The sequence below is a fragment of the Nannospalax galili genome, unplaced genomic scaffold (genome assembly GCF_000622305.1).
Source record: "Nannospalax galili isolate Female #2095 unplaced genomic scaffold, S.galili_v1.0 scaffold336, whole genome shotgun sequence".
Taxonomy (NCBI): domain Eukaryota; kingdom Metazoa; phylum Chordata; class Mammalia; order Rodentia; family Spalacidae; genus Nannospalax; species Nannospalax galili.
This window is the reverse complement of record NW_008343385.1, coordinates 969555-992701: the sequence shown is the minus strand read 5'-3', so window position 1 is coordinate 992701 and position 23147 is coordinate 969555. Positions and strand designations below refer to the sequence as shown.

The 23147-nt window shown below is 42.7% G+C and overlaps 2 protein-coding genes across 2 annotated transcripts in view; one reads left to right on the top strand and one right to left on the bottom strand.

The window, feature by feature from the left end:
* Positions 1-2892, bottom strand: part of CUNH14orf39 (chromosome unknown C14orf39 homolog) — a 46460-nt gene extending 43568 nt beyond the window's left edge. Inside the window, exons 1-3 of the mRNA XM_008839583.1 lie at positions 2841-2892; positions 2695-2751; positions 920-1046 (exon numbers count right to left, since the gene is read on the bottom strand). Of these exons, the coding sequence (XP_008837805.1) occupies positions 920-1046; positions 2695-2751; positions 2841-2892 (236 nt within the window). The remainder of the gene's footprint in view (positions 1-919; positions 1047-2694; positions 2752-2840) is intronic.
* Positions 2893-21056: 18164 nt separating this feature from the next.
* On the top strand, positions 21057-22899 carry Six6 (SIX homeobox 6). The gene is made up of 2 exons (XM_008839489.2): positions 21057-21708; positions 22593-22899. Exons 1-2 carry the CDS (start codon positions 21137-21139, stop codon positions 22759-22761), a joined length of 741 nt encoding a protein of 246 aa, XP_008837711.1. The 5' UTR covers positions 21057-21136; the 3' UTR covers positions 22762-22899.
* Positions 22900-23147: the final 248 nt, after the last annotated feature.

Sequence of the window (23147 nt, the reverse complement as noted above, 5' to 3'; positions counted from 1 at the left end):
TGAGATCAGAGTCACATATGACAACTTATCCTCCTTTATGATTCACTCAATGGAATTTGTACTTAAATATTGAATCTAGATTTCTGATCATTTCTTAGAAAATATCCCTCAGAATGGAATTAGAAGCACAAAGATTATACGTGCATTCTGAGCATTTAAAAATTCCATAAGAGGGGCTGGAGAGATGACTCAGCAGTTAAGAACACTGACTGTTCTTGCAGAAGACCCAGATTCGAATCCCAGCACCCACATACTCAATATAAATTTATAATTAATTAGTTATAGATAGGGTCTTATATATCACACCCTTACCTCAAACTCTATGTAGCAGAGACTGACCCTGTCTGATCCTTCTGCCTCCATCTCCCAAACGTTAGGATTATAAGGACGAGCCACCACTCCTTGTTCACAAAATTCCGTATTTATACTAACTAGATTTGAATTAGTAAGCTTCTACAACCCTTATTTCTGTTTTTCTTCCAAATCTCCTGTAAATCCTTCTACAGTGGCATGTAACCAGGCAATTTGGCTTGATTATTTCACTCGTATGGATACTATCTTGGGAATTGGGATATAGTTCAGTAGTAGGGAAGCATGCACAATGCCCTTGATTGAATTCCCAGCAGAATGAGAGGAAGGAGAAAAGAAGAGGAGTGGGAAGGAGAGAAAGGAAAAAGAAGAGGAAGAGGAGGAAGGAGAAGGGGTCAGAGAAAACACTGTTACTTTAAAATAAGACTTTTGCTTGCTTATTTGTTTCTTTGTTAGTTTTGGTGATCAAAGCAGAAGCTTTACACATGTTAGGGAGGTGGTCTACCACTGAGCTACATTCTGAGCTCAACAACATTTTCCACTATAAACTCAGACACCTTGAGTAAAACAAATGACAGTTACAGAAAGTTCACTTCTTTCAAATACTTACTTACTACAGTTGTCTTTGATCTCTTTACTATATTCATAGTAATAAGCAATTTCCTCTTCTGCTTTATTTATAGCTTCATATATATTATAAATACTTGTTTTGTCTTCTTTAATACTTTGAAGGCATTCTAAAAAGGGGAAAATGTTTTATTAAAGTAGAAATCACAAATTCAAAAATAAATACAGGCACTGGCTGCTCTTGCAGAGGACCCAGGTTCAATTCCCAGCACTGACATGGAGGCTAACAATCATCAGTAACTCTAGTTTCAGAGAATCCAATTTCTCCTCTGGCCGCCACATATTATGCATGCATAGGTGTATTTACATGCAGGCATAACACACAAAAATAAAAATAAGTTAAAATTTTTTAATTTGTAAAAATTTTGTTTAAAGAACTATAATACTAAAAAGTTAACAGTTCTACTTTTAGAACTAAAATTAGATTTAAAACATTTAATAACTTAAAATATTCATTTATTTAATTTACCCTGTCATTTTACTCATATTATTTTTCAGGATTATTATTCCTGAAAATGTGTCACTTGCCACATTTGGTGATTTGGTGATTTTCTAGAGGAAAAATTCAAATATTTGAAATAACCAAATTATTTGTCAAAAATAACATCTTTGAGCTGTATACAGTGGATCATTTCTGAAAAGGAATTCTTCACAAAATAACTGAATGTTGTATACAAAAGTTTGTTAAAAAATAAGGCAAGTCACAATTATTATGCCTAAGCCAAAGAGTTCATTGTTACTCAACAGAACAAACATCAACCTTGTCCAGCTGTGACTACTGTAAACTACAACTGGCCTTGCAAGATATGCCCTCTAGTGCAATGGTGGCATGAATGTTACAGCAGTAACCAACCACTTTCTGATTGAATTTGAGGTCCACTTCACAAGATGGAGACCATTCCTACCACTGATATTAGGCTTAAGAACCTGTGGCTATACAGGTCACAGGCCACTGAGGAAAGCCTACTAATATTCTGCTAAACAGACAGTATTAAACCAACTCCTAATGACTCATAGATTAATGGATCTTTCAACTCTCACCAGAACCAGAGAAGCTTCCTAGAAAGCAGGTGGTGATTAACACAGAGACCCACAACTAGCCAATGGTTAGAGAACAAGAGACTGTAGCCTGCTTATCCCTGAATGGGACATTGACAGCAAACTTTCCAAGGCTCAGGGATCTTTGCAAAATCCTGAGCCTTGGGGGGCGGGGGGGTAGAAAGACTGTAAAATTCAGACTGGGTGGATGACCACAAAGAAACAGTTTTCCAGACAGCTTGACATCTACTCATATGAACTCACAGCAATGATGAGAGCCTGCAAAAGTCCCACTTAGGCTCAAGGCAGACAAAATCCCAGCACAGAAGTGGGAAAGTGAACAGGAAACCCCAAACCTAGCTAAGGAACTACTGGCAACCTGTTAGTTAGCTTCTGGGAGGGGGAGAGTCAATCTTCTTTAAGGGTAGGTTAAGCAGGCTCCAGTGGATGGATACTTAGGGATAGATGTTTGATTCAAAAGGCCTTTAAATATATATATAAACATATATATTATTTATAATTCAGTGCATGAAATTTGAGGGATAGTGGTAAAGGGGTGGTAGGAGAGGGGGTCTAAATATTATCACAATATATTGTATGAAATTTGCAAAATCCAATTTAAAATACAAAAACAATCTGTAAGTTTCCCTAAGTAGGACAATTATGAATTATGCTCTATGCCATAAAAAAGACTAAAATATATCATTCAAAACCACTTACTATGAATTCTTTGAAACGTGTCTTCTTTAGTACTTATGTCTTGTTCATACTGGAAAACTAAAATAAACATTGTTTTGTGATTTTACTTCACAGTTAAAATGTCAAATGATAATAAAAGTAAGTATCTATTTTCATTTTATACCTACCAATTTCTATCAAAAGTTTGTCCAAACTGTCAAACAGGTTGTCAGTCTTCATGGATGCTGTGTAAAATAATAAACAATAAAACTGTCAGAAGTCATGTGAAAAACACAACATATGAAGAACCTTTTAAGGACAACATTCTTCCCCAAATAAGGTGGGTGGGTTAAGCCGTGGGGAGGCCTGATGAGTCACTGAGTGGGCACCCAACAGGCAATGGACGAGTGAAACTCTGGGAAAGGGTTGTCTGCAATGCTTTAAAATTTTTATTAATTTTAGTTCATGTGTATTAGTGTTTCATCTGCATGGAAAGTGCACTGTGTTGTGCAGTGCCCGCACAGGTCAGAAGAGGATGTCAGATCCCCTGGAACTAGAGTTAGGGATGATTAGCCTCCATGTGGGTGTTGGGAATCAAACCCAGGGCCTCTGCAAGAGGGGTCAGTGCTCTCTACCCCAAACCTTCTCTCCAGCCCCCTTTGCACCGCTCTACATGTGGTGTTTCGCGAAGTCTTTGACTGACTAGAACCCAGAGCCCAGATTTCTCAAAAAGCCCTTGAACATGTCAACGACCCCAGCGGCTTCCTGAACGAAAGGCCCTCAGGACCCGGGATCCCTAGAGACCCTTGGATGATAGGAAATCTGCCCAGAAGCCCTCAAAAGCTGGACACCTCACACCCGCGAACACCCGGGGTGGGTTCGCACGTCCGACTCCCACATTTGAGGGGAGAATTCATGCGCCCCTGTGCTTCCCTCGGCCGTTCCGCCCCCTGCCGGAAACCAGGCCTCAGGCCTCAGCGCCACATGCGGGAGGCGCTTAAGGAGGCGCCCACTGTGCGGGAAGCGCAGGCCTCGGCGCTGGCCACCGCCAAGGTCTGCGCAGACCCGCTAGCGCCCACCGGGGGCCCGCAGCGCGCCCCTCCCACCAGCAGCCGACCTAACAGGCCCTCCAGATCGCCGCTCATTTTGTGTCCCAAACTCGAGGCTTCGAGACGCCACTCGCAGCGTGAGGATCCCAGCCCCTGGGGGCCGCCTGGGGAGACCCCGTGAGGCTAGCAGCAGATCGCGTGACACTGCGCCGAGATCGCTGAAGATCTCGTTTCAGTTTCAACGAGACTTGGGCTGCAGTAATCACGCCTTCCCGGGATGGAAGAGTCAAAACCCTAAAGCCGCGCTGGAGTCAAAAACAGAGCAGTGGATGCGGTTGCAGAGGACCGGGGTTCTGATCCCAGTGCTCACTGGCGGCTAATAACCGTCCTTAACTCCAGTTCCAGGGGATCCGCAGCCTTTTTCTGACCTCAGCGGGCATTGCACGACAGGTACACTTACATGCAGGCAATGCACCCATACACATAAAATAAAAATAAAATGTTTAAAAAAGAGAGAGCGCCAAAAGACAAACAAGTGTTCTTTAATGACTCCTAGTAACATAAAACCGGTTTTGGAGCTCAGCAATAAAATGGATATTAACTTTAACACAAAAAGACACACATTCAAAATACAATTTTGAATTTGGCAGTTTTCAAACTTCTTAAAAGCAAATTTTGAGACTTTCGTATTAAAAAAGTATAAATTCAATCTTCTCTCTAAAAATACTGCCCCTAGTTAATTTACACTCTTAGACTTTGGATATCCAAAGAGAAAGTACAGAAAAAAAAAAAAAAAAAAAAGAATCCCCCAAATTACTTCAGACTTTTCATTTGTTGGTGATGGGGGTTGGACCCAGGGACATCTGCTTGCATGTGCCCTCTAGCACTGAGTTATATTTCTTGATTTTGTATGTTTCTAGTGAAAGTGTTTTTATTATCCTCAATAATCTCAATCCTTGCTTTGTCACCACATCCTAAGGTTATTTAAATGAGAAACAGACTTTAAGCATTTTCTTAAGTACCCCAAATCACATATATAAAATCAATTTTATTGTGTTATTTTACTCACTAGTATTGATAATCATCAAGGCTAATTTGTTTTGATAATGTAAGAATTTATCAAATCTATTATTTTGTGTGTGCAAAAATCTCTTAATGATGTTTTGTACTTTATATTTGCTAAGAGAGTAGGTCTTAAACATTCTCACCACACACACAAATAATAACTTTATGAAGTAGTGGATATATTGCATAAATTAATTTGATTGTGATAATCGTAATTGCTATGGCTGAAATATGCTTTGAGTGTGTTTCCCTCGAGGCTTCCTGTGTTAAAATTGATTCCCCATTGTGAGATATTGAGTGTAGAAATTCAACTTGATTATTGTGTTTAGAAGTGAGGCCTTTGGGAGGAGATTAGGATTTAGACATAGTCATTAGAATGGAGCTCTCCTAATTGAATCCTGGTGGATATGTAAGAAGAGGATGAGGGACCAGAAGGGACACAATACACATTGAGATCTTATGACACCTAGCACAGCCTTGGGACTTGATTGCCAAGAAGGCTATCAGCAGATGAGGCCCTCAGCCTTGGCCCTCAAGATCTATGAGCCAAAATAAACTCATTTAAAAAAAATTACCTAGTCTGTGGTATGTTATTAGAAACAGACAACTAATACACTAATATATGCAACACTGTGTTATACTCTAAATATGTACAGTTTTTATGTGTCAATTATACCGAGATAAAGCTGGACAAGAAGAGATCTTGCTAAGAGCCGGTGGTGGTAGTGAGAGGAAAGCAGCAGAAGGTGAACTCACAGGGGCAGACCTGTAGGAGAACACAAAGAGTACAGAAAAAAAAAATCTTTCCTTACCTAATACTAACACTTTGCTGCTTGCTTCATATATGTAAATCAGAGACTGCAGAAACCTCCTATTTAAACTGGCTGCACGTTTAATGGCTGTTTGCCTTTTCCCCATTTACCACATTTATCAAGAAGTGTGTGCTCCCACCTAGGAATCTTCTCTGCTTATCTCATCTCCTTTTCAAGTGAACCACTATCCTCATCCCATTTAACTGCTTTGCAGATAAGCAATAAAACGTTTTTATTCCAAACCCAATGGTCTTTTCTGTCTTATCCTACCCTGCCTTTTTTCCCCTAATTCTTCCATATTTTGCCTTTCTACCTCCCTTAATCCCCAACAACTAAACTGCTTTCTGTTGCTCTGAATTCAACTTTTAAAAAAGATTTTATTTGTGTGTGTGTGTGTGTGTGTGTGTGTGTGTGTGTGTGTGTGTATCTATGCCATGTGTGTGTCTACACACTTAGGCCAGAGCAAACCTCTGTCTGGGACCTAAGCTGGCCCAGTTGCCTATTTCACAGTGACTGGTCTGTGGTCAGTTACACAGGATTCTGTCTAGCACTGGGCTTCGTCATGCAGGGACCAGCCCTAGGCTCTTAAGCGATGGCTGTGCCTACCTTCTTCCTCTTTTTCTCCCAAGCAGACAATGACTCTTTCCATGTTATACTGACTGGAGTTGGGGGAGGGAAGAGGTATACAGTCCCATAGCCACCAGCTCTGAAGTGTTTGGGGTCCCCTTCTAGAGTTATGTTTCATTCATAAAAGAATTTAGAATGCACTCTAACAGAAACTTTATGACAATTTTATTAGAGTTTAAAAAACTTCTCAGGGCAAGTGAACTGTAAATCTCAGCAGCTGCCCTGAGGAGGAGACTGGAGGGGAGAAGGAAAAATGCCACAAAACCGTGCCCATTTAGAGCCGACATGGAGGTCAGACACTGGTGAACCAACAACTGCACAGTGGTGAAGGAGGAGAGTCAATTCTAAATTAGGCAGTAGTCAGGGAAGGAGGCTTCTGCCAGATTTAGCTGAGTTCCAGTCACTTTCATTTTCATCCAAGGTGGGCCTTTCCTGGGTTCTTGTCCAAAGTTGGCCATTTTGACAGGTTCCCCCACCCCAGATTCTCTCTGGTGAGAATTTCAAACTTCCTGCCCTTGCTTTACCCAGACAGGTTCTGGCTTTCATGTGAGTGGACCAACCAGCAATATGCATCCTTCCCTGTCCAATCCAAAGGGGGAAGAAGACCCCAACTCAGTCCCATCTCCTACCCTATAGAATATAAAAGCCTAGGTTCTCCAAGGAGGTAGACTGTGCTCCTGCTCTAGATCCTTCCCCTCCTGGGGGCTCTGTCTTTTTGTATGCCCTGTGGAATGTTACTTTAGAGAAAAGACCCGTAGGTGGCATCAGTGGGGAGAGGAGGAGAGCTTTAGAGAAGAAGTAATGAAACCCAAAGGGTTGGGGCAGCCCGGAGTGTTAGGGAAAGCATGAGTAGAAAAGAAATAGAAGAAGAGAGGATACAAAGGCAAGCAGACTTATGAAGAGCTACAGGTCTGTGGCCTGGTCCATGAGCTTGGCACTAACAGGAGGGGATTCCAGGCATGAAGAGTTCATCACCTCATTAATGCACTAGGTATTCCACCTATCTTTTTAGCATGTCTTAAGGTGAACCCACCTTCTTAGGGGTGGTCTTGTGACTAGGTGATTGATCTGGCAAAACTGGAAACTCCCATTCCAAGAGAACTCCCATTCTCTTGACCAACTTTCTCCCAGGGATCCTTGTGGTCTTATGACTAGGTGATTGATTGGCAAAACTGGAAACTCTCAGTTCCAAGAAAACTCCCATTTTCTTGACCAGCTTTCTCCCAAGGATCCTTTCTTGCTACTATAACATTAGGTTGTGCATGGAGCCCACAGCCCACCAAGACTGGCACAGGACAGAGGAAGGATCAAGACCTATGTTCCTATGGCCTGCATGCCCTTATGTACTTGTGACCTAAGACTGGTGCAGTCAGCCAGAGGTAATACCACCCAAAATAGAAGTCCCACAAGAGTGGGGGGCTCTACCTGGCACCAGGGCAGGTCCAGAGGTTCCACCGTGGGCACTGCCCTGAGACCAGCACCCACTGAAATCTGCCAGATGTCGCATTTTACCAGCCTTGAAGTGAGTTCCAAGACAAAATCCTGCACTTACTTTCCTATCTTACTACTCAGCAGAAGGATTCTTTCTGTTCTCTTGTGTTGTCTGATGTAGGGAGGAGGAAGCATATCTTTGGTCATAAGCCTAATGTGACCCCAGAGGCTCCTTTCACAGGTACTAGTCTGAGGAAAAGGGCCATGGGGTCTGCTCAGTGCTGGGTTTCACTGATGAACCTGATATAGGGTTCTGCCTCTTAAGCCTGAACTTAACTCCTGCAGCATACCCCACACCTGCCACACTCACATGCAATCTCTCCCATGCTACCCCTTGCTATTCTTTCCTTCTGGTCTTTTTCAACATGTTTTTTTATTATGCTGAAACCTTGTACTGCAATCTTTCACCTTGGTTTTTTTTTGAACTTGTGAAAATAGTTTTGTGCATGAATGGAATGAATACCTGTTCACATTGCTGGGGAGTCTCATTCCGTAGCTATCTTGCTCTGCCTCCAGCCAACCCATTTCAATATGCATTCAAGTACCTGATTGCATTTCTTTTTTCCTATATGTAGAAGAATACTATATGTTCTCCATATCGTCAAAGCCTTGGGTTGGTTGTTTTGTTTGGTTTTGGTTTTTTGCATAGTCTCACTATGTAGCCCTGTTTGGCCTGACCTTGCATTGTAGACCAGGCTGGCTTGGAACTCAGAGATCCATCTGCTTCTGCCTCCCCACTGCAAGGATTAAAGGCATGAGTCACCACTCCCAGCCACCTCTGACTTTTTATTAATTGTCAGCTGAACAAACATAATTTGTAAGCTCAGAGTAAGCAAAAACATTCATTTTTGAGAGACCTATGCTTTTCTAGGATAATTACTTAGCTTCATTAATAGCTATTTCTCAAGCATCATACTAGGTTCTGCAGGATTAGGAATGGATAAGAATGGCTAGTTATCACATCCCTATTTCAAACAATTCTTTAAGCTCCAATCTCATTTTCTATTATCTTTTCCTCTATCTATGTCCATCAACTCATATGAACTCAGTGAAAAAAAAAATTCTCATTCATTATAACAAATTCTAAGTGTTAATAATTGTATTATGCTATAATACAATAATATATTTAAAATATAGACAGCTCTGGACTAGAAAGATAGCTCGGTGGTTAAGAGCACTGGCTGCTCTTACAAAGGACTTGGGTGTGGTTGCCAGCACCCACATGGTGACTAAAGACTGTGACTTCACTACCAGGGGATAGATATGACACCCTCTTCTGGACTCCATGGCATTGCATGCCTGGGTGCACTTACATACATGCATACAAAACACATAAAACATAAGTAACTAATTTTAAAAAATAGAGAGTGGCCTATAGGACTTTATAATAATAACCTCAAAACATGGTGTTCTTCAATTCTCATCTCTACTTTTCCTAAATTAGGAAACTAAAATTTTACTGATGAGCATAAAAGAATACTGGAACAAATGGAAGACATTTCATGTACCTGAACTAGAAGATTCAGCATTACAGAGATATCACTTATCCCAAATTAATTTATGTAATGCAGTTCTCCTACTGGACTCTCTGAGGTAGTAAAAAAGAAAACTTGCAAACTAATCTTGAATTTCATCTAGAAGATAAAATTCACAAAACAGAAGAATTTTATTTAAAAATTACTGAAAAAAGCTGGGGGGGTGGCACATGCCTTTAATCTCAGCACTCAGGAGGCAGAGGCAGGCAGATCTCTGTGAGTTTGAGGCCAGTCTGGTCTATATAGCGAGTTCCAAGCCAGCTGGGGCTACTGAGAGACTCTGTCTCCACAAGACCAAAAAATAAAAATAAAAAATACAGAAGAGTAACTGGTCATAGCAGCTATCAAAATGTATTTCAGTTACAGTAGTAAAATCATATGAATAAATAGAGGTTCTAGTTTGCTTTTCATTGCTGTGATAAAACACTGACCAAAACCAAAGGGGGGCGAGGGGAAAAGGTGTTTTTTGGGGTTTTTTTTTTTGTTTTTGGTCTTTTTGAGACAGGATCTCCCTGTAGCCCCAGCTGACCTGGAACTCACTATGTAGACCAGGCTGGCCTCGAACTCACAGAGATCTGCCTGCCTCTGCCTCCCAAGTGCTGGGATTAAAGGCATGCGGAAAAGGTTTTTTTATCTTACACTTCCAATGTACAGTCCATCTTTGAGGAAAGACAGACAGAAACTCAGGGCAAGAACCTGGAGGCAGGAACTGAAGCACACACCGTGGAGGAACACTGCTTATTGGCTTGCTTCTCTGGCCTGGGCTCAGCCTGCTTTCTTATACAACCCAGGACCACCTGCCTAGGAATGGTCCTACCTACAGGGGGCTAGGCCTTCCCATATCACTCAACAATCAAGAAAATACCTCATAGACATGTCTATAGGCAATTCCTCTGTGGTGGAAATTCCTCAGCTGAGGTTCTTCTTCCCAGGTGACTCTAGTTTGTGTCAAGTTGAAAAAAGACCAAATAACACAGTAGAAATATCAGTGAAAGAAAACAGAAGGCCCAGAAGAATTTGTGCGTATGTACAGAAAATTAGTGTCTGATAAAAGTACTATTTAAGGGGCTGGAAAGATGGCTCAGTGGTTAAGACTGACTGTTCTTAACCCCAGTTGGATTCCCAGAACCCACATGGTGGTTATGAACTGTCCTGAGCTCCAGTCTCCAGGGGAATCCGAAACCCTCTTCTTACCTCCGCAGCATTGCACAACACAGGTGCACTCACATACATGCAGGCAATACACTCATACACATAAAATAAAAATAAGTAAAATATTTTTTCAGAGTACCATTTAAAACTCATAGGAAAGAAAAGGTCAATAAATCAATAAAAAACAATACCATTAGGAAATGATTTGAAGAGGAAAAACTCTGTTAAATCCCAAATTTATGTCATACCCCAAAATAAATCCAGATGTAATTTTAAAAATGTTCTTAATATAAGGATAGAATAAAATATGAATATAACGGGAAAGGAGGCTGCATTAAGCAGGACACCAAAAGTAGAGCCAGACATGACTATATAAAACTATAAGCCTTGGACTAGAGAGATGGCTCAGTGGTTTGGCGCACTGGCTGCTCTTGCAGAGGACCTGGGTTTCAAGTCCCAGCAGCTGCATGGCGGCTAACAACTGTCTGTAACTCCAGTTCTGACGCCCTCTTCTGAACTTTGTAGCCATTGTTTGACATGGGTACACTTATGCGCATGCAGACAATACACTCATACACAAAAATAAAATTAATAAAGTATTTTTTTTAATCATAAACCTGGGGCTGGAGAGATGGCTCAGCAGTCAAGAACACTGGTTGTTCTTGCAGAAGACCCTGGTTTGAATCCCAGCACCCACATGGCAGCTAACAACTGTTTGTAACTCCAGTTTTGACACCCTCTTCTGAATTCTGTGGCCATTGCTTGACATGGGTGCACTTACATACATGTGGGCAATACACTCATACATAAAAATAAAATTAATAAAGTATTTTTTTAAAAAATCATAAACCTAATAGGCCAAACAACACCATAAAATTAAAATACAAGACAACCTAGGAAAAATATTTGCAATATGTGACAGGAAAAAAAAATGTGTCCTTATATTTGACGTTTTGGTTGTTAGCCTTTAATGGCTGTGCCATCTTGCCAGCCCTTAATACCTGTTTTTTATAATATGTTATTCATCATTTCTGTTTGATATGCATGAATGTATTGCCTGCATGTGTGTAAGTGCATCTGCATTGTGCAATGCCCAGGTTAGAAGAGGGCATTAGAGCCCCTGGAATTGGAGTTAAGGGCAATTATTAGCTGCCATGTGAATGTGGGGATCAGAACACAGATCCTTTGCAAGAGCAGTCAGTGCTCTTAACAATTGAGTTGGGTCTCCAGTCCTGAAATACCTATTTTTAAAAATGAGCAATCAAGCCTTTCAAGTTCCACCAAGCCTGAGACCTGAGTTGGATCCCAGGACCCACATGGTAAAAGGAGAGAGTCAACTCTCACAAGTGGTTCTCTAACCTCCACTTGCACGCCATGGCACACACATATACACACATGCACACACACACGCACACACACATGCACACATAATAAATAATAAATGTAATAAAAACATGCCCAGGTGTGGTGGTACATACCTTTAATTTCAGCTCTGGGGAGTCAGAAGCAGGTGGAACTCTGTGAGTTTGAGGCTAGCCTGGTCTACATATCAAGTTCCAGGCCAGTTGGATCTATATAGTGAGATCCTGTCTTAGAAAAAAAAAAAAAAAAAACTAATGAGGAATCATCTTTACCTATCTCACTGAAAAAGATTTGTGAGAACAATGGGAGGGTGAGCAGGGAAAGAACACACTTACCTAGTGTGGGTAGAAGTAAAAAAAAGGCTGAAAATCCCTGTGGATGGCTATTTGGAAATGTATATCATTCCAAAACTATGTGCACCCTTTGGCCCATCCATTGCACTTCTCAGAACCTGAAGGAAAGAATTGGGCAATGCACAAAGATGTCCATTGCTTAATTGCTTATTGTGGGGAAAATGTAACCAAATTAAATAAATAAATGGGAACTAGTTAAATGAATTGTGATATTTATGCCATAGAATACAACAATTCAAAATGATAACATGCAATTGTTATCAGAAAAAAACATGTCCACAAAAGGTTGTTGGGAACAAAGAGTTATAAAAGTATGAATAACATGTTGACAGATCTGTCAAAGGGCAGACAGTGTGTATCACTATACACAGAAAAAAACCTGAATATACATATACCTAGCTCTAGTAGGTGCAGATTAACACTGGAATAAAGACACTATAAATTTTTTTACTTCTGCCGGGGGGTGATTGTGGCCCATCGTGGTGGAGCACGCCTTTAATCCCAGCATTCAGGAGGTAGAGGCAGGCAGATCTCTGTGAGTTCAAGGCCAGCCTGGTCTACATAGAAAGTCCCAGGTCAGCTGGGCCTACAGGAAGGCCCTGTCTTGAAAAGTGAAAAAAAAAAAAAATTCACTTCTGTCAGGTGTGATGACACACACCTTTAATCCCAGCATTCAGGAGGCAGAGGCAGGTGGATCTCTGTGAGTTCCAGGCCAACCTGATCTGCACATGGTGAGTTCCATTTCAGCCATTACCACAGTGAGACCCTGTCTCAAAAAACAACAATGAAAAGGAAATTTTCACTTTTGACTTCATGTCACTTTAGTGTTTGGATTTTATTTCTACAAGTTTACATCGCTTTTATAAGAAGAGAAACAAACAAAAAGAAGTGTACCCAATAAGGAAGAAAAATGCTGAGCACCCCAGATGAGGAAAATACATGAGAAAAGCAGCCATCTAAAAATTAATGGAGGACTGCAAAGTGAGGAGTGGAGATGAGTTGGATCAGGGTGTATGTAAACATGTGCAGTAAGAATGGCAGGGTACCTATGTGAGATGGAGATCACCCTGGTCAACATAGCGAAATCCGAGCCAGCTGGAGCTACAGAGAGATACTGTCTCAAAAAGAGAAAGAGAGAGAGAGGCAGAGAGAGAGAGAGAGAGAGAGAGAGAGAGAGAGAGAGAGAGAATAAATCTGGGACCCCCAAACTTGTGATTATTACAGCGAATCAAACCTAAATTATCTAAAATCCTTCACATCTGTGTCTACCACTTTATCTGCTGTTATAGTTTAGTTTGAGAAGCATCACTGTCCTAAATTATCAGAATCACCCACTCTTCCCGTCTTCTTTGGGAAAAGAGCATTTTGTCTTTGTCTCCCCCACAGTTTTAAGAAGGCTTAGTCTATTGAGGTGGTACTTAACAATAGGACTAGGAAGCAGACAGGAGTCACGAATCAGAAGTAGAAAAGAAAGAAAGTAAATTATTATTACACGTCAAATAAATAATCATTAGCACTCATTAAAGAATAAGATCACAGGGAACACAAAAATGATTGGTAAAGATAAAAAGGTGAAGAAGCAGAAAAGAGGTGAGAGGGATGGAAGAAAACTTGCTAATGGAAGAGTAAAATTAAATATTAAAATTCAAAAAAATCAGCTCAGCCCCAAGAACTGTTATGACAAATTATCTTTAAGTTAATTTTTCCAAAACCTAAGCACAACAGAGCATGTAATGATACAACATAAATACTGAAACAGAAAAGGAGGGTTTAAATTTTTGTAGTTTGAAGGACCCGAGTGGGGAAAAAAAATCTGCTGTTAAAGGAAATGTGTACACATCTCCATCTTTTAATTTTTTTGCAGTTCTATTCCCACTGTCTGCCTATATAATTCCCTGCCAGAGCTTTTCAGCTGGTCCCCACTGGGGCTTAAGCAGCCTCCTCTCTGTGTTTCCATTTAAAAATCTTTATTTCAATAGGTGGGCCTAGAGCATCTGCACTCCCAAAATTACCACACAACTGATCCAAAATGATTGAAACAAAATTGGTTTCAAAAATTGCCCTTAGGCTGAAAAGAAGATGAAGGCTAACATTTCAGACCTAAAGGAACATTTATCACAATTCTGGGGTCTGTAATAGACTTCTGTAGTCGTAATAGAAATGTTGACAGCTTGTTAATTATAGAAATGCTCGTGAGCATCACTGTTATTCTTTTGAAAGACCTGACAAAAGAGTTCAGAAGGGTTTTGTTGTTGTTGTTTTGTTTGTCTGTTTTTTCACTTAAACCAAGCCTTACAACACCTCAAGTCCAATCTCTTCTTCCCCACAAGCTGCGTTCAGTTCTGTTTTCCTGTGAGTGGACAGAGTGCTGACTCAGGAAAGGGTTTTCAGTAGCCCCAAACCCAGACTTCAGCAGTGTCCAGTCTCCAAAGAAAACAATGGAGTCTCAGGGTCAAATTTTAATTCAGGGGCTCTTTGGGGTTTGCAAGGGTTACATCACCTGACAAGGCCCAAGGCATTTAAAATCTCCCTGAGATCTTTGAACTAAAAGACTCCAAACTCTGAAGTCACAGCATCATGAAACAGTACAGAACCTTGCATATGGCAGGGTCAGTAAACACCTGTGTGTGATTCAGATCTTCTGCCTTAACTCAGCTAGAAGTAAACCATCTTCCTTGGGTGCGGAAAGCAAGGTGCACAGTGGATAGAAATTTGAATATGTTTTACGCCTACCTCTGCCACTAATTAGATATGTAATGTGTGTAACTTTTTAATCTCTTTGGTCTTCATAAAATGGATAGAACCATTAACATCTGTTCTACCAATTACTCAAAGAACATAGAATCTGTCATGATAGAAAGAAAAACTCCATCCTGCCCATTGGCATTTTAGGCTTAAAAGTATGAATACACTGGTACCAATTACAGGTATCAATTACTGGTACAATTTCTTAAAATTTAAGAAAAAACAATCCCCAAATCATAGAAGATTTATGGATTGATTTTATTAGTATGGCCTAGATGAAAAGCAAAACTAAATTTATACTGATTCCTCTGAAAAGATTTCTCCTCCAGAGTGAACACAACATGGTTTGTATGGAACTTGTTTATTTTGAATTCCTTGATGCAGAGGTTCTTAGCAGCCACTTTATTGGTGTTTGTTGTCAGCCTGTTCCAATGCTAAGATGTTTAGCAGCACCTGTGGCTCAAATTCATTAGATGACAGTTTAAAAACCAAAAATGTCTTTGGATATTGCCAAATATCCCTGAAGTAGGAGGAAAGGATGGCAAGCTTACCCTCAGATGAGAGTTGTTGCCTTACAGGTACAATGTCATGTAAGTATATTTTTTATAATGCAATTTTTTTTAAGACAAGGCCTCGCTATGTAGCCCTGTGGTTGGCCCAGAGCTCACTGTGTAGGTCAGGATGCCTATGCCTCCCAAGTGCTGAGGTTAAAGGCATGTGCCACCATGCCTCACTACAATCCAATTTTTTAAATTGAGTTTTATTAGAAAATTAATTTGTAACAAAATAAAAAGTACCTACTAAGAACAACAATAATATTATTTCATTCATCAGGACATGAGTAGACATTGATTTGTTGGATATGCTAAATGAAATATTTATTTTAAGACTAAAATACACTGCTCATTAGTATTTACAAAAAACCACAGAGTATGGAAATATTTAAACAACAGATTTTTTAAAAAATATTTTATTTATTATTTTTATGTGTATGCATGTATTGCCTGCATGTGGGTGAGTGCATCTGTGTTGTACAATGCCTGTGTCAGTCAGAAGAGGCTGTTGGATCCCCTGGGAATGGAGTGACGGACAGTTGTTAGCTGCCATGTGGGTGCTGGAATTCGAACCCAGGTCTTCTGCAAAAATAACCAGTGTTCTTGGCCGCTCAGCCATCTCTCTGGCCACTAAACAATGAAATTTTAAAAAATTATTTTCTGCTAAACAATTAGATCAAGTCAGAGAATTTAAGGTAGTTATTAATAATTGCTGCCTCTATTTGACTGTAAAGTATATCCAGAAAGAAATTATGACAGCAAAATGATACATATAATGTATCATATAATGTATGTATGTATGTATGTATGTATGTATCATATAATGTAATTTATACACACATACAATTTGATGTGAATAAGTTTTGCCTAATTCCAGAGGTTATTAAACGAACTTGTACTCTTTCATGTCTTTTAATTTTAAGGTTTCTATGAGGTTTTTTTCTCTCATTTATTTATTCGTGTGTGTGTGTGTGTGTGTGTGTGTGTGTGTGTGTGCATGCTTGCATACCACATATAGAGGTCAGAAGACAGCTTGTGGGAGATGGTTCTCTCCTGCTACTATCTGGGATCCAGAGATGGACCTTAGGTACTCAGGCTTGGTGGCAAGCATCTTTATTCAATGAGCCATCTTGTTGGCCCACTAAGAGAATTTTAGAAAGATATTTTGATTCTAGATTTGAAAATAGTAAAAACAAAACAAAAAACAAACAAACAAACAAAAACACTTATGAGGGAAAAAATGTTCCAATAGAGAACTATGAATTAATCATTCAGTCACTCAATTAATATTTCATTAGTGATAATAATGTGCTTATAAGTGACAGGTTGGTCACATTGCTAAGCATCAATCCTTCAGGCAAGAATCTCTTGATACATAGCCCTAAGCAAGCAATGAGATAGCGTGCTTAGCTCAGCGCAGTTTTAGACTTTCCTTAGAAACAAGAGAAAGTGAACCTAAAACTACAGTTTATGTTACAAGGATTACAACTTATAATATGCCCTTTTTCTTAAAAATCAAATTCTCATCCAAAGACCTTGAATCTACTGAAAACCAGAACTCAAGAGACAGTTGGATGGGCAGCACAATGTTCCTTTTTAAACTTACTATTCGCTACTTTAAAAAGAGTACTTTTAAACATAAAAAAATTTCCTCTGCTTAAAAACATGAGCAATTTTGCATCATTTAAAAATGTCATTTAAACAACAGCTGGTAAGCAACAAAATAATAACAAACACCCTAATCTCTTCAAATTGGATCAATACTTGCATTGTAATGCTTTTCTTGCCAGTTAATTCTACAGTCCTAGGACATCTACAAGCCATTTCTCAGGTGGTGTTTGTTCTCAGGAGTAGAAATAAAGAGGCCTCTCTGCCCTTCGTTACAAGGTGCTTCCTAGAGGAGAAACACATGAAAAATAACAGCTATGAGATAGGATCATGAGTTCATTCCACAATCTGAAGATCTGGGCTACCAAACACATAAACAAACATGCACCTATCATGGGCAGTATCACCTGAAAATCAGAATACTAAATTAATGACTAAATGAGACTGAAATTTTCATACTGCCATTCCAAAGACTAAAAACAATCTCTTTTGAAATTTTCTAGATTATTTTTCTATAAATGAAATATTCCAGAGGAGTTCTTTTAAAATAAAATTTAAATTTTTATAGATATAAAAACGCAAATCCAGCTATTATCATCAACACTGGGCTTTGGAAAGGGAAGACAAAAATCTCCTCCAGAAGTCCAAATGGGCACACAAAAGCCCGGGGCCTCATTATTTTCTAGCCTGTGACTCTCAGTTGCAGTACAAATGCCTTTATCAAGGAATTCAGATAGATTCAATTACTACATTCTTAAAGCCCCTGGCTATTCAAAATTGTGTGGAAGAAAACATACCATTATTTTTTCAGGCATTTGAGTAGGGAATAGTCTGAAGCAGGCAACCGAGATAACATTATCACCCAGAAGTAAAAGTGTATTGACTTCTGAGCTCTGCATTCAGCTCTGGCAATGTGAGCTACAGTTGCGCCGGGAGTAAAGGTGTCCCACAAGCCCCTCTACCCGCAGAGAGAAATCAAGGGTGAGATCCCCAGGAACACTGAGAGGTACTAAACTCCAAAGATTTCCAGCGGGAACTTGGGCGGTGGGGGTGAGGCCACCCGAACAGGCAAAGTGCGGCTGCTGCCCTTTTCAACTTCCTCCTTACTAGCAAAAGAAAAATGAATTGCGAAGTGAAGGATAGGGGGTCACTACAGAATTGGCAAAACGTCCCCAAATTGGTTGTTGGTTTAAAAAAATTTTTTTTTCTTTCCTTAAAATTAAGGAAAACCAATCCAAAGGTGCCCCTTTTCGCCTGGCAAACCCCCCCCCGACCAAGCGCGCCTAAGGGTGGGGTGGGGCCCACTGCCTTTTGCCTAAAAGGTTATTTCTAAGAACCCAGCGAAGAGTCTAGTCTCTCTTTCCAGAGATGGAGAATGGGCCCAATATTTCTTCCGATTTTTCTCCGCTGGAAGCTGACAAACTAAAAGAGTTATTCCAAAGTGTCCTTCGACCTTTGGTTTTCTTTGAGTTAATAAAAGCAAATCAAGTCCCTGACGATGGAGATCAGCTCTCCGGGTAGCAGACCCCAGACTCCAGGCCTCAGTCCAGGTAACTAGACACGGTGTCGCCAGCTGCCTGCTCTGTCTCCTAGACGCCTCTGGATGCTATGACACCGCCAGCCTCAGACCCTGGGTCCCAGCTACCCTCTGGGACCTCAAACACGCAACTGTCAAAGTGTCCGATTATCTAATATGTATGGAACTATTGTTCAGGAAGTGGGCTATAAGATAAAAATTCCTATTTCCAGAATGGGATGTCTAGATTCGGAAAATTAAGGCGACTTGCTCACGAAGGTTAAAGGCAAAAAGTCAGTTCTCCCCAAATCTGCCACTTCTAAACTTTGCGCAGCCAAAGTGCTCAGAGGGAGATTAGGTCGCCAGCCTGTGCCAGCCTGTGCCACCTACAGCGCCGCGCCAGGGGTTGGAGACCGCTGTGGGTTCGCCTGCTGTAGGTCCTGGTGGGCCTTTTCCACAAGAGCAGGGAAAACATGCCAGGTTTTTGTTTGTTTGTTTGTTTGTTTGTTTGTTTGTTTTGCCACCGTGGGAAAAGACTAAAGAACCCCTTGCAAATCCGAACAAGGGCAGCTCTCCTTCCCTGGCTAGAGGTGCGGGACTTCTGCTGTCCTGCAGTCCTGCTGTGGTTCCTGCTCTGACCTGGGACTGTTCTACACCACGGATTCGCCTTTTCCTTAAGGGTTCTGGGATCCCTGCATGAGATGTTTCTCACTAAAATGCGTCTTTTGGATGGATTCAGTAGTCGCTCCAAGCTAGAAAAGATTTGTGCTTTCCACTACTCTCTCCACCCTCTTTATTTTGCCTCTGCCCTGTCGCACTTCAAAAAAACGAGCTCTTCAAAAAGAAAGCCACTCTGTTGAGGTGGCTGGCAGTTTCACAGAAATGATGTAAATGGTTACAGGGCATTTTCCTCTTCCCCTCTGTTACTTTTTTCGAGTGAACTGTGAAGATCTGTGAAAATAATATCAGGGTTTTCCGACAGAACCAGCTTTGCCCTGCACTCAGGCGTGGCATGATCTGACCCGACACTTCCAACCATCTGTGCTATCTATCTGCCTTCTGATTTACTGGATCTGTACAAGCCGTATCCAAAGTGTACTTGATACTAAAGAAAAGACAACCAGGCCCAGTCCAGTTCCGTGCTGAACCTTGCCATGGGATTCCCTGATAGGATGACCCCTGGCATTCTCTTGGGTCACCCCCTTTGCCCAGTATTTTCTTCCTACCAAACAACCCCCATCAAAGGCCACATGAAATCCTGATTTCCCTGATGCAGGCCTCAGAAAACGGTATGATGTGGATGTCAATTGGGAATCAATAAAAGTTACCAATTCAATCCACTAGCCAGAAGGCAGAGCGCCAGGAAGGCCCTTGTCTCTGCAGGAGGGGTCAGTGTCCAAAGTTTAGGAAGTGCCTTCCTACCCTACCCCAACACACACCGCTGTGCATCTCCCTGTTTCTACTTTGCTTTCACTGAATTGCTCTTGAACTAAAAGAACCCAAGATTTCTGTTTCCACACAAGAAGTGTATGTCTTAAAGGCAGAGCAGAGGCAAAAATTGGCCTACCAGAAGAGGACCAAATCGATATTTTAAAAGATCTTTAAAATAAGCTTTTAAGTTGCTGTTCTGACCTACTGATGACTTCTCACTCTAGATGTGGCTGTGGCACTTTTGTTCAAGTACAATTAACTGGCGAGGGGAACTACAAAGTATAACTTAGTTCGGGTCAGAGGCCTTGCTTGGTGTCAGCATCTTGCTTTGTGGTCAGCATCTAAGTTACCAAGAGTGTGTTTCAGGAGGCTTTTGAAAGGAGTGGTGATCGAGTCCAAACTGACCTCTTCTATAGATCCCTGGTCCTGTCCCTTCTGCTCCAGATTTCCTTCCCACTCAGCTGCTTTGGCAGCTGGAAAAGGGTCATCGGGAAGCATGCAGGGATAGATGCCCCGAAGACATGAGATGATCCATGTCCCCTCTCTGTCCCTTTCGTGAGTGCGCTCCCCGAGGGGCTTGCGGCTTCCTTACAACTAAACTTGCGAATTCTGGGAGGATTCGACTTCACCCAATCCTCTTTGTCCTCTGGAGACCTCTCGACCCAAGCAAGCATCTCCCCAAACTGAATTCCGGTAGCACCCCTGCCTCTCTGGTGGGAAAACAAGAGGGAGGGGCAGGGTATGGGGAGAGCGGAGAGAGTGAAACGCAGCGATTCTCGAGTGTTTCAGCCTCTCAAACATCTTTTTCACCCTCCAGTTTCTGTAAAACACTCAGGAGTCTCCGGCAAACGGCGGGCGCTGTCGAGTACTGGGAGGTGCTGAAATGGCCGGGGCGCGCTGGTCGCAGCCTTGATTGGCAGAGCTGGCCGGTGACTGACAGAGGGTCTCCATGGCGCCCGCCTCGCCAATCCGCCCACCCCAGTAGCAGCGCCCGCTTGCTGGCTGGCTTGCCCCGGCGGAGCGCAGCCGAAGCCAACCCGCAGCTCTGTGCAGTCGGGACCGCTCCCTCCCACCCTCGCCCCAGCCGCGGGTCGGAAGAGAGCCTGGCACACCCCGCCCGGCCCGCGGGCATCTGCTGCGCGTCCCGCCCCCGGCTCAGAGGCCCTGCCGCCGGCGCTGCCTCGATGTTTCAGTTGCCCATCTTGAATTTCAGCCCCCAGCAAGTGGCCGGGGTATGCGAGACCCTGGAGGAGAGCGGCGATGTGGAGCGCCTGGGTCGCTTCCTGTGGTCGCTGCCCGTGGCCCCAGCGGCCTGTGAGGCCCTCAACAAGAATGAGTCGGTGCTGCGCGCCAGAGCCATCGTGGCCTTTCACGGGGGCAACTACCGTGAGCTGTACCATATCTTGGAAAACCATAAGTTTACTAAGGAATCACACGCCAAGCTGCAGGCACTGTGGCTCGAAGCACATTACCAGGAGGCCGAGAAGCTGCGTGGGCGGCCCCTGGGGCCGGTGGACAAGTATCGGGTAAGGAAGAAGTTCCCGCTGCCGAGGACCATTTGGGATGGAGAACAGAAGACACACTGCTTCAAGGAGCGCACGCGACACCTGCTCCGGGAGTGGTACCTGCAGGACCCATACCCCAACCCCAGCAAAAAGCGTGAGCTCGCCCAGGCAACCGGACTGACCCCTACGCAGGTGGGCAACTGGTTCAAAAATCGCCGACAAAGAGATCGGGCGGCTGCAGCCAAAAACAGGTCGGTACCTAGAGGCCTCTGTGTTTTGTGCACGCAGGGGATGGGGAGGGAGAGGCGTTCCCCAGGCCCTAACCAGATGCCAGAAGACTGGAATTCAACAGGATTTGGGGAGCGCAGTGTGTCTTCTGTTTCTGAGCCCACGGCATTCTGATCTCCTACGGGAGGATTTCTTTCTAAGGTCCCGGTTCCCCGACCCTCTGCGTGTATGTGTCTCTGGTTCATGGGGCTTCGCGGTCACCGCTGCAGCTGGTCCGGGTCACCAAACCAAGGCTTCACTGGAGCGGGAAAGAAATAAAGATTAAAACCCGAGAATCAATTAGAAACCCAGAGGCCCAAAGCTAATTCTTGTTAACGTGGGCTCAGGCTCTTATTATGAAGCTGTACGTCGGCTTCCAGTTATTCTAGGTAAAGCCGAGTTACATCCTTCCCTGGTGCTTCGAAAGCTGTTTTTGAGGGTCCCGGTTTCTAAGAGGTGGAAAGTCACGTTTCCTTCATCCCAAGAGCGAAGAGCCTTGTCTCAATAGGGTGAGTCCCATGTCCCGGGGCCTTATTTGTCCTGCTCTGTTTTTAACTCATAGTCCAGTAAATAAATCTCCCAAAGGTGGTCAACAACTAAGAAAGATTGTGGGAGGCCAGTATTCCAAAGACTCGGTTCGTGGAAAACAGAGAAAGGACCTCAAGGGAGAGCTAGGCAACTGGAGGCGGTTGGGGAGAGATGCAGCTGAGCATCCGCCCAACCTCTGTCATCTCACCTTCCGCACCTTGTCAGGGGCTGAGGAACCACGTCTGGCCGCTGAGCTGGAGGGAGGCGGACTGGGAGAGAAAAGGGAGAGGACAGATCGCTTCTTTCCGTACTGTAACCTGCGACCCTTCCTTCCCCACAGACTCCAGCAGCAGGTTCTGTCGCAGGGCTCCGGACGAGGGCTGGGCGCCGAGGGTGAGGGCACACCGGAGGTGTTGGGTGTCGCCTCCAGCCCGGCCGCCAGTCTATCAAGCAAAGCAGCCACTTCGGCCATCTCCATCACCTCCAGCGACAGCGAATGCGACATCTGAGCTGTCCATCCATCACTCTTAGAAACAGAATCCAGTGTAAAAATGAAATACACAAAAGAAAGAGAGAATGAGAGACCAGCAAATCCAGCGCTAGCAGAAGCCAGGTGGCCAGGGACCCGCGGGACTGAGTGGCTGTGTGTGGCGCTGCGACCGCGACCCAGGTGCCCGCGGCGAGGCCAGACCCAAAGCCACGTTCTCTTTCCTTTGCTTTTTCCCAAGAATTGGGCTGCAAAGACGCCTTTGGAACGGAACTGCACGCTGAGCGCCTGCCCCGAGTCTCCTGTGGGTATTTCACGTCGAAAGGACGCTGTTATATATGCATAACTTTTGCTTTAAAGTTTTTTTTAAACAAAACATATATATGCTGTTTATTTACTTATTTAAGA

What these genes read in the sequence shown, in the direction of transcription:
- Six6 (XM_008839489.2), top strand. Translation starts at nt 21,137, where the DNA reads ATGTTTCAGTTGCCCATCTTGAATTTCAGCCCCCAGCAAGTGGCCGGG. An exon ending in GCGGCTGCAGCCAAAAACAG is followed by an intron (nt 21,709 to 22,592) that starts GTCGGTACCTAG and finishes CCTTCCCCACAG; the next exon opens with ACTCCAGCAGCAGGTTCTGT.